Here is a 12,378-nt window from a genome sequence, read left to right on the forward strand (position 1 = left end):
ACAGAGGGCATATGCCGCGTCGAGGGAGCGCTGGCCGATTCCGGTTCTTTTGCGGGATCATCCGCTATTATAACCTGAATTGGTCGGCTTTCTCTTAACGCGGTGTACGTTGGCAGCACTTCTCACCCTGCGTGCATCGTCCACGAAGTGGCAGCGTAAATTGCCCAAAACAGTTCTTTTTCTTTATTTTTGAACGAGGCAAGTTTATTTGTTTTTTTTAGAGCACAGCTCTTAGGCGCTTGTTTCCAGCTTGAGCGGCGTCGGCGTAACTGCAAGCCCCCCCCCCCCCAAGGACATCGGGAGGACTTCGAATACCTTCGGTGACCTCAATGAGAGGGGCGGGGGAGTCACGTGACATCCCCCCCCCCCCCCCCCCCTCCCTTCCCTCAGTAGCCTTCCCTTCTCTTCCTCGAGAGTTGTGCTCTAATTCGGCGTTACAGGGAGTTGTAAATGGCTTTCACTTCTTTTTTACTATAAACTTCCCCCTCCTGCTTGCACCTTCGTGAAAAATCATGATGCAACACGTCGAGAAACTGATTTTTCTGGGCTGTCTAAAGTGCCTTAAAAGCGTTAGTTACCGCGCCATAGTTTACAACATAGCGCAGAAAACACGGCTTACCTCTTGTTAAAATTGGTGTGCACGTTTGCGTTTATGTGATTAACTGTGTTGCGGCTGCTGCGACCGCTGGTGACGAGAGAACACTGTCGTCGTCCTTTGAGTAGCCCCGAAACGTTTCTGACCTGCGTATAAACTAGACAGAAGATGATACGGATACGGATGATACACCCAATATATAGCTCTGCTTTCGTCGTGAGTGATCGCATAAAAGCGCGGCACGCTTGGCCACTACCGAACGTGAGCATGCGAACGAAGCCTTACTGGGACGGCTGCCTCGCGCCGGCCTGGTCCTTCCCTTACCTTCCGCCCGGCATCCCAGGCAAAGATCCTGTGCAGCAGCATGTGCAAGTGCATCGGCTGCAAGAACTTCGAGGACAGCTCCGAGCGCAAGACGCTCATGCAGCTGGCCGACGCCGCGGAGGTGCGGGTGCAGCAGCAGGCGGCGGCCCGCACCAAGATGTCGGCCTGCGACCTGCCCATGCGGCCCCCCGCCGTCTCGGACACGGGCGAAAGGTCCGTCGTTCTCCTCTTCTCGTTTGGTAGTCGTCTGTTAACGCGGAATGTGTTTCATCAGTACCACCTGGGAAACAAGGGCTGCACCTTTTCTCCCCAAATGTTATCGCTAGTGGGTCCACGCAGGTCTTGCGGTGTGTTGCAATGACACTAACACCCGGCGATGCCAAGACGGACGCGTCTGCCGCCTTGCGGCACCTCCCGTCGGACCTTGTCGTGTTTGCCACTCGGGGCGGTTCGGGCATCTACTAACGCCGTGCGCGGACCTCGTCTTCCGGGTGGTGTTGGTTTTATCGGCCGAATTCTATCGAAAGAATGTCGTGTTGCGGCGTTACGTTCCGGCATTGCATTTTACGCGGTTGTATATGAAGTATAAACTAAGCCCGTAGCCCAACATGGGTCAACACGCGATTTTGAACATTGAATTTGCGTTGGAACGGATGATGATAGTGGAGAGATTGCTCCCACCCAAAGTGTTTTTTGCTGCTCCGAGATTGCTCGACCACGTCGCATCAATGTTATAATTACATTTGTTTTGGAATTCGTGCCTTGTCTAGGCCCTTCTACATCCACCTAACACATTGCAAGATTGGAAGTATGGTAGAGTGGATGCGACACATTTATTTTGCTGCATTCTTCGTCTATGTGTAATCAGGAACGTAGAGTCCTCGGCATAAGAACCTGATAGTAATCCTTACCACAGTGTGCGCTTTATTAAAGTCAGTTGGTAGTGGTAAGCAATAAAAATATATGCATGTGGAATTATTTGTACCTTCAAACTACTCGCACATATACTATTGCAGTTTTCATGTCTGAAGGCACGTAAATTTGCACACTTTGGTTTAGATCAGGGATCTCAAACACGCAGCCCGCGGGCCGCATGCGGCCCGCAACTCGCTGGGACGTGGCCCGCAGGCCACGTCCCAGCGAGTTGCGGCTGCGAGTCCCGGTTCTCATGTCTCGAGCGCTTAAAAAGGCATGCGCCATAGTGATCTCATGTCGCTGGTTCATTTTCGCTCGGGAAGTAGCTCTGCTCTTTTAGCATATTCACATAGTTTATACTTAGCTGTGTTCATTTGCTCTTTGCTCCGCTTTATCTTTCGCTTCCCAGCTTTTCGTAATGTACCACAATTCCGCTACTAGGCTGCAAGCACGAGCTATTCGTTGAAGGATGCATATCGGTTGCGCGTGCTCTCGATCAGCAGGAGCAACTGGCAGAAATAAAGTTACGAGCTCGGGATTCTCGCCTTCAATAAATATCACCATTAAAATACAAGTATTTCTTCGAGTGTTGCAATAAAAATCGTCAGGAAAGCAAGAACTGTCAAATTAACAGATGTTTTTTTAGAGAGATGTTGGGCTTGGTTAATTTTTGAGTGAATTGAGCAACCGGAACGACCATATACTTGCTCTCTTGTTCTTTTAAAAATGCCAGCACGTCGGCGGGGCGGCATCATTTTAATTCTTGTTATCACACCAGGTCAGGGCCCAAAGTAGTCATATAAGCAAATCAAATCTAAAGATGTCATTGACAGGTTTGCAAGTTCTCTCCCCCCCCTTCCCCCCCCTCCCGTGCCTTCCGTTGGCCCTCGACCTTTCCAGGGTGGGATATCTGGCCCCCAGGCTCAAATGAGTTTGAGACCACTGGTTTAGATTGTCTTTGTTTTTATGTTGTCATGTTGTAAAAGCACAACTGCAGGTGTTACTCTCTCACTTTTTGCCCCCTCTCATCCGAGGCAATGAACTCGGGCTGCAGTTTTTCCCCCAGCAGTAGCAATGATGACTAACTTAAACTTTGGCTTTAGCTATGTAAAGCAGTCACGAGTTGTCATTTATTGTGGAAGTTTCACGATGACAGAGGCACACGGTAAACACCTCTATTACATAAACTAAAAGGGAATGAGTTGATTGTAGGGTTATGTGCCAACATGAATGAGGTGGAGGGTAACTAGGCTTCAAAGAATTTTAGAAAACTTGAAACTTTCACACTACTTCTTGTTACATGTGTGCGAAGCTCCTAGTTTCTGCTCTCTGAACACATTGCGACCTTGCGGTGTCAACAAATGCTACGAACTTCAATCCAGATTTACTTTGGGGCGCGAGGAGTGTGCTTCAAAACTCTACGTCACTCCAGAGTGAAGGGCACCAAGTTTGAACATTGCTTCGTCACCTTGGGGAGCCAATGGGATCCACCCAGCTATGGTTAGGAATTGCCACGAGATCATGACGCAAAAAGCGAGACAGCATTTCCGTTACTATTGACGTCTTCGGACACAATTCCGCACTGTCTGTCGCCGAGTTTTGGTGAAAGGTTGGGAGGCTGGCGGAGCTACATAGTACGCAGCGTGAACTCAAGTGCGGGCTTGTGCAGGCTGCCCTTCGCCTTCATCACGCAAGAGGTTGTGGAGGCGACCTGCCAGTGCCTGCTGGCCCGGGCGGAGGAAGGGGACCGTCTCAAGCTGGCCCTCCCCGACCTGGAGCGCTCGGTGCTGGAGGAGTTTGGCCGCTGCCTGCTCACCATCATCGACAGCGCCAACAAGACCAAAGGTAGGCCGCCCGACTGCCCCGACCGGGAGCCTGAGCAGACGCCGCCACCGCCACCCCCTCCCGCCGCCTCCTTTCCGCAAGACCGCTCCGCGGTGCGCAGGACCAAGACTGCAAGACGGATGCTCGATCTATAGCTCTCTCTGTCTCTCTCTCTGTGTGTTTGTGTGTGTGTTCCCTCTCTCCACCCTCACCCGTCGTCCTTACGCTACTCCGTGTTCGCCGGGAAGGAAAAAACAAAAGAGAGAAGCAAGCTTTTGCCTGGCGGTGCCCCCTCGCAGTCCTGTGCGTGCGTCGGAATTGGGAGGACGGGAGAATGCGTCGCTTCTGGTGACCCAAAGCGTGTGCCACTAACTCGCAATTGGGCTTGTGTGGTGTGGCCGCGAGGACGGCGCGTCTGCCGGTTTCATGTTGCCAGAGTTCACGATCGTTGTGTTTTAACCTCTTACAGGTTCAAGAAGGCGCCTCGATTGACCGGGTGGGCCGTGTACATACGCCTTTTTTTAATGTCTTCTTAGTGGCAGTATCGGCCCCGTAAAGATGCAGCGCCGCCATCTCGGTTTAAGTTATTTTGCTAGTCAGAGCTCGCTCCTCCCTGCCTTCTCTCCGGCCCCCCGTTGTCGTCTGGTTTGTTTCTGCTTGTGTTCTCGAGGGGTCGACGTCCACTGGGGGCTTCACTTTTACTTTCTTATCGATTGACGGGCTTTTTAATGTTGCGCTTGTTTTAGTGTGCTGCCAGTGTATTTGTCTATGCGGCACATCTCTCTTGGAGCTGATGTTGCGTCGTGTGAACGGCTTCGAAAGGAAGCACCCTTCCACGACGGAGCGCGTCGTGCGCTTGTAATAAAATGGGGCGTCTGTTCTAAGAGAGCCTCGGAAACCTTGTACAGTTTGTAAATAAATGTAGCATGTCCTCGGCGTGTGTGTAGATATGTAATATACTGCGCCATACTTTGCTCGGGGTGTTTGCGACACGCCGAGTCACAAATCGAGCATTGTGTACTTGAGGACGCGTGTAGAGCAGCTTTGAAGAGTTGGCGACGTTTCATTGCATGGGCATCATTTCTCTTTCCTCACATTTTTTTTTTTTTTTTCCTGTTATTTGGAGCATTGGAAGATTTTATAGATTAATTGTGTCGACATGACTCGCGCACCCGGAGAGGGTGCTCGAAGACGTAACCATAGCCAATCCGAGCTCGTTCTTTGGGACGAGTGGAGCTGGATTCCGATTTGTGTAGAGCTTGCTGAACAGGCCAGACGAGATGGCAGACGTGGAAGCTCACGTTGCGTCGTCCGAAGTGCTACCTGAGGTCGCGCTGGTTCAGGCCAATGTGTACAGCGATGCAGAATATAAATAGAGGGCTAATCTCGGCGTGGTGCAAAACAAAATAAGCCTTCTTTATGTTTTGCGGTGAACAACATATCATGCCTAACTTTCGTTTGTCAGACAGCGGAAGGGGGAAATCGTTTGTGCATTAGTTTCCAATCTTTTTGTTTTCTAGCTCGTGTATGCCAGGGTGCGAATTCAGCTTTGTTTGTCACATCATTTATAGTTCGAGAACTTCTTCTCGCACGTCGTTACTTTTATAATGACTCACCTTGAAGCTTCATTAGTCGAGGAAACCTGCGATGTCAAGAATCTGTACTGGACTACCCAATAAGAATCCATCATTCAAACTTCCCAAACATTTCACCTGTGGAAACCCTAACCTTTTGTCCGGACGTTTTGCAGTGGAAATACAAAGCTGGGCCTGAATTGCAGACTTTGTTTCAACTTGCTTAAAGAAATGGTAAAGATTTTTTTTTTCATGTCAAATAAAGTTGTATTTATATGCTGACTTAACTTTATGCCTTGGACTAGTGTAGCTTGCTTACAGATCTACATTCTTTCTTTGCTTCACCGAAAACGGCCGACATGATCTTGTAGTACAGTGTGCAGTGATACCATCTTCCAGCGTTGACAACTTATACTGTGTTAAAAAAATGCTGACCCAAATGGAATGAAGCTGGATTTGTCCTGACGGTGAATTGGCTAAGGGAAAATTAAATCCTGAATTCACGGTGCTTATCTCGATTGGTTTTATCCTGGCCATCAAAACAATTGCAAGCTTTTAAGTCTTGGCTGCCCGGCCAACTAGTACTGTAATGTTCTGTAACGATAGTTCTTTTTATAATGCAAAGTTAAACTTTGTGATTATTATATAAGATTGGTTTTTTGTTACCGTAAAATCTCGGTGGCAGCAGCGTCTTTAGGGTAGAACATCTGTTGAGGGACATTGCGAAATTTCACTTATTTCTTGTCATTTGCCACAGAAGCTTTAGCTCATGGAAAAATCATATTTCGCAGACCCTAGACCAAAGAACCGGAAAGTAGTCGAGTTTGGAGGTCTAGACGTGAGCAGTTTTCGAAGCAGCAACTTTTCAAGAAGTGCTCGAATATTGTTTCACCGTCCCTTTGATTTAGAACTTGGTGTTCCCTCCCCCATTACGCCTGTTCCCAGAAGTTTTGTTGGGAACGGCACCATGGGTGAATGCATTAGCTTTTATGAACTCTTTCCATTGCCTTACCTTTCTCACTCTTGTGTCATAGTTGCAATAAACATTAATATTCTTTCAATATCCAGCTGCCAGCATCACCTGCAAATTCTGTTTCACTGTCGCCTTTGGGCGCTTTGTGCTGTACATTGTTTCCCCGCCTGCAATGGCAATTGAAATGGCATTATTTTGAGGGTTGATGCCGTTTGGATAGGTCTGCCTGTACTGCAAACATATTGGGCTGATGTCATTTTGACTTCTCAAACGGCCAAACAGGCCCTTTGGCCACGACAAATCTTTGAATTTCAATATTCATCGGGTAATGAGTGAAGTTTGAATCATCCCTCTAATTTTACCGGAACAACGATTTTTGTAGACCCGCACCGTGCTGTCTTGAAATCCTCGTTCAAGGCTGAAGGCCCTGCTCTGTAAAGATTTATATTTGTTTCCTCTTCCCTCTCGCAATGTAATTTGGAATTGCCATCACATTTGTACGTAGATCAATGCATTTTGTATAATTAGTGGATGAAATTGTTGTATTATTTTTTCTTGAAAGAAATGAGCTGTTTTATTTTGAAGAATTGTGTATATTCATCCCTTTATTTATTGCTCTGTACAATCTACTAAAATAAAGATTACAAGAAAATTTGCATCCTCCTAGAATTCTTGATGGAGCTTTGTTTTCTTTGGTCTTTGCTCCATACATAGCTCAATAGCGCTAACAGCTTCAATTACCGGGACGTGCAACCTGGGGCCATAAACTCGTCAAATACAAAGTTGGGGCCAAACTTTTACAAAGCGCGCCAATTGGACTCTCGCGACCGTGACGCTTCGCTTTTGTCGCCGAAGTTTAGTCGCCGCACTCTGCAAACTTTCTGCTCCAACTTCGTGTTTGAAGAGTCTAAAGCCCCAGGACTAACATACTTTTTTTCCTCATAAAAAAAAGGCAAGTTTATAAGTGCGGCGTTGTGCTTAAGTGCTGCAAGTTTTGCATGGAAGGCCGTTTATAGTAAAGTGTTCTTTGAAAATATTTTCCAAGTGTTCCACTTCTATGCACCACTTATCTTTGGGTCACAAATAGTAAACTTCTAGGTTGAGCAGTAAAGTGTAGGACAGTGAACAGCACGACGCTAATTGCATAAACAAACAATCTTTTTTTTTTTTGTCAAATGTTGTAGAATAACAACTGGACTGCATACTGAAGTATGTTGGAGTAGCAAAACAGAAAGAAGTGTGTTTGCACTGACAGTGTCATGCGGTGTTCGTTAGCTAGCGGTTTAAAGAGAAATTTCTCTAGTGAACTGGAGAAGTCGTGCATAGTTTCATATTTTTTCTTTTAGGTTACTGCTTTGTGTGAGAGAGTATTGTAATAAATGACTAAGGAACTTGCTGGTGGAGAACCGTTTTTCATCACTTTGGGAGGAGGACAGTGGTAACTACTGACTTTTCTCACACAAAGCTGGTCCCCTGATAAAGTAGGCTTGAAATTTATAACTTGAGTTTGCATGAATTGCAAGGGTCCTTGAAAACTTTGGAAATTCTTGAATTTCATTAAACATTGATCCTCGCCAGAAAGAAAGTTGAATACACGAGGAACAAAAAAATGAATACTTGAAGCTGCTATTGATAATTTGACTTCTTCAGCAAACTTGTGCTGAGATGCAGAAGGAACATGTGACATCACTTATATTGTGAAATTAGACATCCTCAGTGGAAACTGCAAGTGCAAAATCAAAATGTAAGTAAAGGGTTTAAAAAGTGCAAACAAAACGAGGACAAAGAACGCACAAAGACAACAGGACAGGTGCCATCCTATCGTCTTCATATCGTCTTTGTCCTCGTTTTGTTCCAACTTCTTAAACCTTTGAATTAATATGGACCAGTTAGCCCAAACCCAGGTTTTCTTGAAAAATGTAAAACTCAGAGTCATTGGTGAGGGTATTAAAAAGTTCCAGGATCTGTTTTGAAGACTAATGAGTGACGGGTATGTTTTCCTGCTGATAGATGGCTGAATGGATGGATATAATGGCTATACCCTTAGTAATGGGCGGTAGCTTGCACCACCTAGCCAATGTCTAAAAAGACAACCATATGATTCCTCTCACCCTTCTAAGCCAGTTTTCTCCCCCTAACTATCACCAGGTGTGGGATATCGCCAGGATGACCTTTGGGGGATCGGGCAAAAAAAAAAAACTAAAAACATCACCCCCCGCCGCTTCCCCCCGGCAAGGGAGTCGCCAATTTTCCGCTGGTCAAACCTTGTTGGTGCTACCCCAACACCGGACCCACTGGGGGACAGGGTTGAGATTTTCGGTCGGAGCCACAAGGGAGGGAGTCCCAATTTTCCTCTGTCCCGCCTGTCCCTAGCTGTGCTAGTTAGTTGTGCATCACTCAACTTTCCCTAGATAATTTCCACCAATCTTCTAATCGCCTCTTTCTGACTGTCGTCTTTTTCTCTTCCGTCCTTCCATTGTCATGACTCGCCAGCAAAACCTAGGGCCCTGGCCAAATCCGTTACCCCTTCAAGGAGGGTAAGGCGAAGTCCCGTACTTCGAAACCAAGTGCTCTAGTGTAGCAACGTCGCAAGGGGGGGGGCGGACTGCCCCAGCTGCAGCGCTCGAGGGGGATATCGTGGCAGGCCACGGCAGAGCGGGGAGGTGGGGTGTCGCGGCAGGCTACCGCCCCGGGTGCTGCTAACCCTAGTGACGCCACTTCTCTAGTGTCTCACTCTCATCATGGCAGGCAGTACATAATGTGTCAGTCTCCTGAAATTTAGCCCTGTACTTCCTCATCCTCAAAACTCCCGTTCTCGCCTTAAAAAGTAAAGAACTTCCCAGTGAATTGTCTAACAGATACATTGTTAGAGATGATTTTTCCTGCATTCTTACCTCCCATATATCTCTTTCTGGCTCTTTCACCCCTTTTCAACTGAAGTAGTCTGCTCAGTGCCATCTCCAGTGTGTAGGTATTTAAATGTAAGCTTTCAGGTTTGGTTTGCCCATTTTGTGTTTACACTTTTCATGTATCAATACTTGAACACCTTTTGTGTCCACCGCGTATCATCCATTTGGTCATCCATTGCTCAAATTTCAACTTATTAATTGCCTCCCTGCTCTCAAAAAACGACCAGCCCATGTCCCCCTGCACACCTTTATTTGATGTCTTTCGTGCCAATCTGCCTAGGCTTCTTTGTCAAATTTCTAATCCTGATTGAACCTCTGATTTCATGTACAGTACCCCATTGCCAAAAGACAGTCCCGGTACCATCACTCCTTTCCACATAGACGCTTTTCAGCAGCTGTGCATGGGCGTCGCCATAACCGACCTTCAGTTCTTGTTTCCTCTTGTTACATTTACTTCACTTCATCGTTACCATAGCGGGGCCGGTTATTGCCATTTTAGTTTCTACTGTCTCCTTCTCCACAGCATTGGCTTTTCTGGAGGCTTGTCAACGCTCGCTTTAGTGGCTCGGCATCTGGGAAAGATAGAGAAGGTCTGCAATGGCGGCTGTAATTTGGCGCGTGTGTAAAGCGTCTATACCTCTGACCACTTCATATCAATTATAGTTCCATAGTGCCTTGAGCATCATAAATGATGAATTTCTTTCCCCATTTCTAATTACATTCTCCTTGTGTTCCTCTAGATATTTCCTTCCCTCATTGAGCCAGACTCCCAGATATTTATATTTTCCTACATGGCCTATTACAATGTCTTGTATCCTGAGGGGTTCTCTCTTTTCGTCGTTAAACACCATTACTTCAGACTTGTCACTACTAAAATTCTTGCCCAAAGTGTTCCCTTCCTCTCCACATATTCCAGCTAGTTCCTGTAGCGTGTCCTGGTTACCTACCATATGTACTATGTCATCCGCATATATCAGTCCTGGTATTACCTGTACTACATTTCTCCCTCCTTCCATATGACTTGCATCATAACCTAAGTTGCTCTGCTCTAATTTCTTTTCCGTATATCACTGAGATATATCATGAAGAGTAGAGGCGGCAGCGGACAGCCCTGCCTGAACCGTCTTTCTTTTTTTGCTGCGGGTTCTGTAGTTTCAGCTTCCCATGTTATAACTACCTTATTGTCTGTGTACACCTGCTGAAGAAACCTAACAAAATTTGCATCTAAGTTATGCTCCTTCAGGTGACCCCAGATTTTCTCCTGACTCACATTATCGTACACTCCCTTGATGTCCAAATAAGCTAACCATAAAGGAGTTTGGTTCTTCTTTGCTATTTCTATTCATTGTGTGGTGACGAATGAGTTATCTTCCAGTCTTCTATCTCTTCGGAATTTGTTTTGGAGCTCGCCCAGTACTTGCATGCCTTCTGCCCACTCCTCCATTAACCATGTTGAATTAACCTGAGACTGGGGTAGAGAGGAAACATCAAAACTTAGAAGAGACAGATAATAGACAAACCGACATCTCAGGTTATCTTCTACATTTTGATGTTTCCTCTCTACTCCAGTCTCGGGTTAATTTAACATGGTTAATGTTCACCAGCTCGCCTGCACCCTTACGATATTTACTCCTCCAGTCTCCGCTTTACTATGTGCATAGCTAACCTGTATAGAACAGAAGTTGCCTTTATTGGGTGATATGACTTAATGTTGTTTTTGTTTCCTCTGCCTTTATATATTAGTCTCATTTTACTTAGTTTCCAATCATTGGGCACCTCTTCTCCCATAATTATTTGATTAATCTGATGCCGTAACTTCAATTTGCTTGTTTTTCCTAGTGTCTTAATGAGTTCCATGGGTATGTTGTCTGGGCCTGTCGCTGTACCCGCTGGGACCTTACTTTCTGCCTTATCCCATTTTCTTGTGGTCATCTCCATTGTTACACAGTTCTGCTCCTCCACTACACTGCTGCTGTCAGTGCTATCCACTGTCCCCCTCTGCTCAAGCTGGGAGAAAGCCTCTTTGATTGTCCGCCTAATACATTCCCGTGCCTCTTCCTCCTTTACTTTTCTCCCCTCCTGGGTGGTCACTACGTGTTGGAAATTCTGTCTCTTTCCCCTGTGCTTTAATGTGCTCCGAGAACTTTTTGCCGCATTCTTATCTTTTTTTTCTTTTTTCTTTTTATCTGCTTATAGTGAAACATGTTGCTGCAATGGCATGCAGTTGTCTGGCTAGTATAACTGGTATCATTGCTGCTCTGCAAAAGGCCATGTGCTTGCCCTAGGAATGAGAGGCTCTGCACTAATTGTTGTCAGCCGTGTGAAACTTGATTTTTAATTACTATACAATAATATGAGTGGAACCTTGCTTTATCCTACCCGAATGTTGTTGTTTTTTTCTCTAGATTTTTTATGCTTTAAAGAAGCAAGGTTATGAAGGACTGCAACTAACCCTTTTGAAACATTACAAGCGTAATCCTGCATCTGAATCGGGTGGCATGTATTCATGCGCTTAGCCAAACTTTTGTTTGGGGTTCAAGCCAACCAGGAAGGAAGGATTTCTGATCCAATGTGTCTGCAACAAATGTTACCCCTACATACCTTTTCAATTTCAATGTGTAGGAACTCAAGAACAAGCTTTTCGTCAGCGTTGCGATGTCCCTTCAAAGTATCTACACAGTCCAAAGCTAAAATCGGTTATCTGCCACTAGAAAGAAATAAAACTCAATAAATAGGTTTCCATGCCTTTCCATTTTAAGCCTACCTGTGTCTTCGCGTTGCCTCATGAATGCTTTGTTTTTGGTACTCCTTTTAGGATTCAGGGCAACAATACTCAGAATTTTAATGTGTACAAACTATAGTCGGTTACAGGTTAAGAGTTAAGTGGAACTTTCTCCCTCCTCTCTCCCCTTTGGCAGAGCGAACGCTGGAGAGGAGGCGACCTCTTTTCCAGAGTTCTCTCTGCTAAAGTGGAAAGAGGTGGGAGGAGGTTTCACCTGACTCTTAACCTGTCACTGGCTATACACAATATGTATGCCGTGTCGTCGTAACTCCGTTGCAGCTGCTCTGCTACATTTTATTGTCACATCAACTATCTGTTCATGCTTAGTATTTGTTTTTCCTTCAGCACACATACTCTGTTGCCATGAGAGAGGGTAAGGGGAAGAGCCTGTTTTCATTAGCTTTCTGACCTAGTCCTCGTCATGCCTAAATAAAAAGGTAGCAATCGAAGTTGAAATTTAAGTTGTCGTTTGTTCCATTTAG

At 45.9% G+C, this 12,378-nt stretch overlaps 1 protein-coding gene across 3 annotated transcripts in view; it reads left to right on the forward strand.

Moving 5' to 3' along the window:
• Nucleotides 1-11,969, forward strand: part of LOC8031974 (protein lin-54 homolog) — a 43,255-nt gene extending 31,286 nt beyond the window's left edge. The window contains exons 12-14 of one of the 3 annotated variants that reach the window (XM_029992640.4): nt 939-1,132; nt 3,504-3,679; nt 11,737-11,969. In XM_029992640.4, coding sequence (XP_029848500.2) covers nt 939-1,132; nt 3,504-3,679; nt 11,737-11,825 — 459 coding nt within the window. In that variant the 3' untranslated portion in view covers nt 11,826-11,969. Of the gene's footprint in view, nt 1-938; nt 1,133-3,503; nt 6,872-11,736 lie in introns of those variants that run through there. The other 2 variants (XM_029992641.4, XM_029992639.4) reach the window with 2 other exon arrangements.
• The last annotated feature ends 409 nt before the right edge of the window (nt 11,970-12,378 follow it).

The sequence above is a fragment of the Ixodes scapularis genome, unplaced genomic scaffold (assembly GCF_016920785.2).
Source record: "Ixodes scapularis isolate PalLabHiFi unplaced genomic scaffold, ASM1692078v2 PGA_scaffold3__209_contigs__length_174095766, whole genome shotgun sequence".
In the NCBI taxonomy this organism is placed as follows: Eukaryota; Metazoa; Arthropoda; class Arachnida; order Ixodida; family Ixodidae; genus Ixodes; species Ixodes scapularis.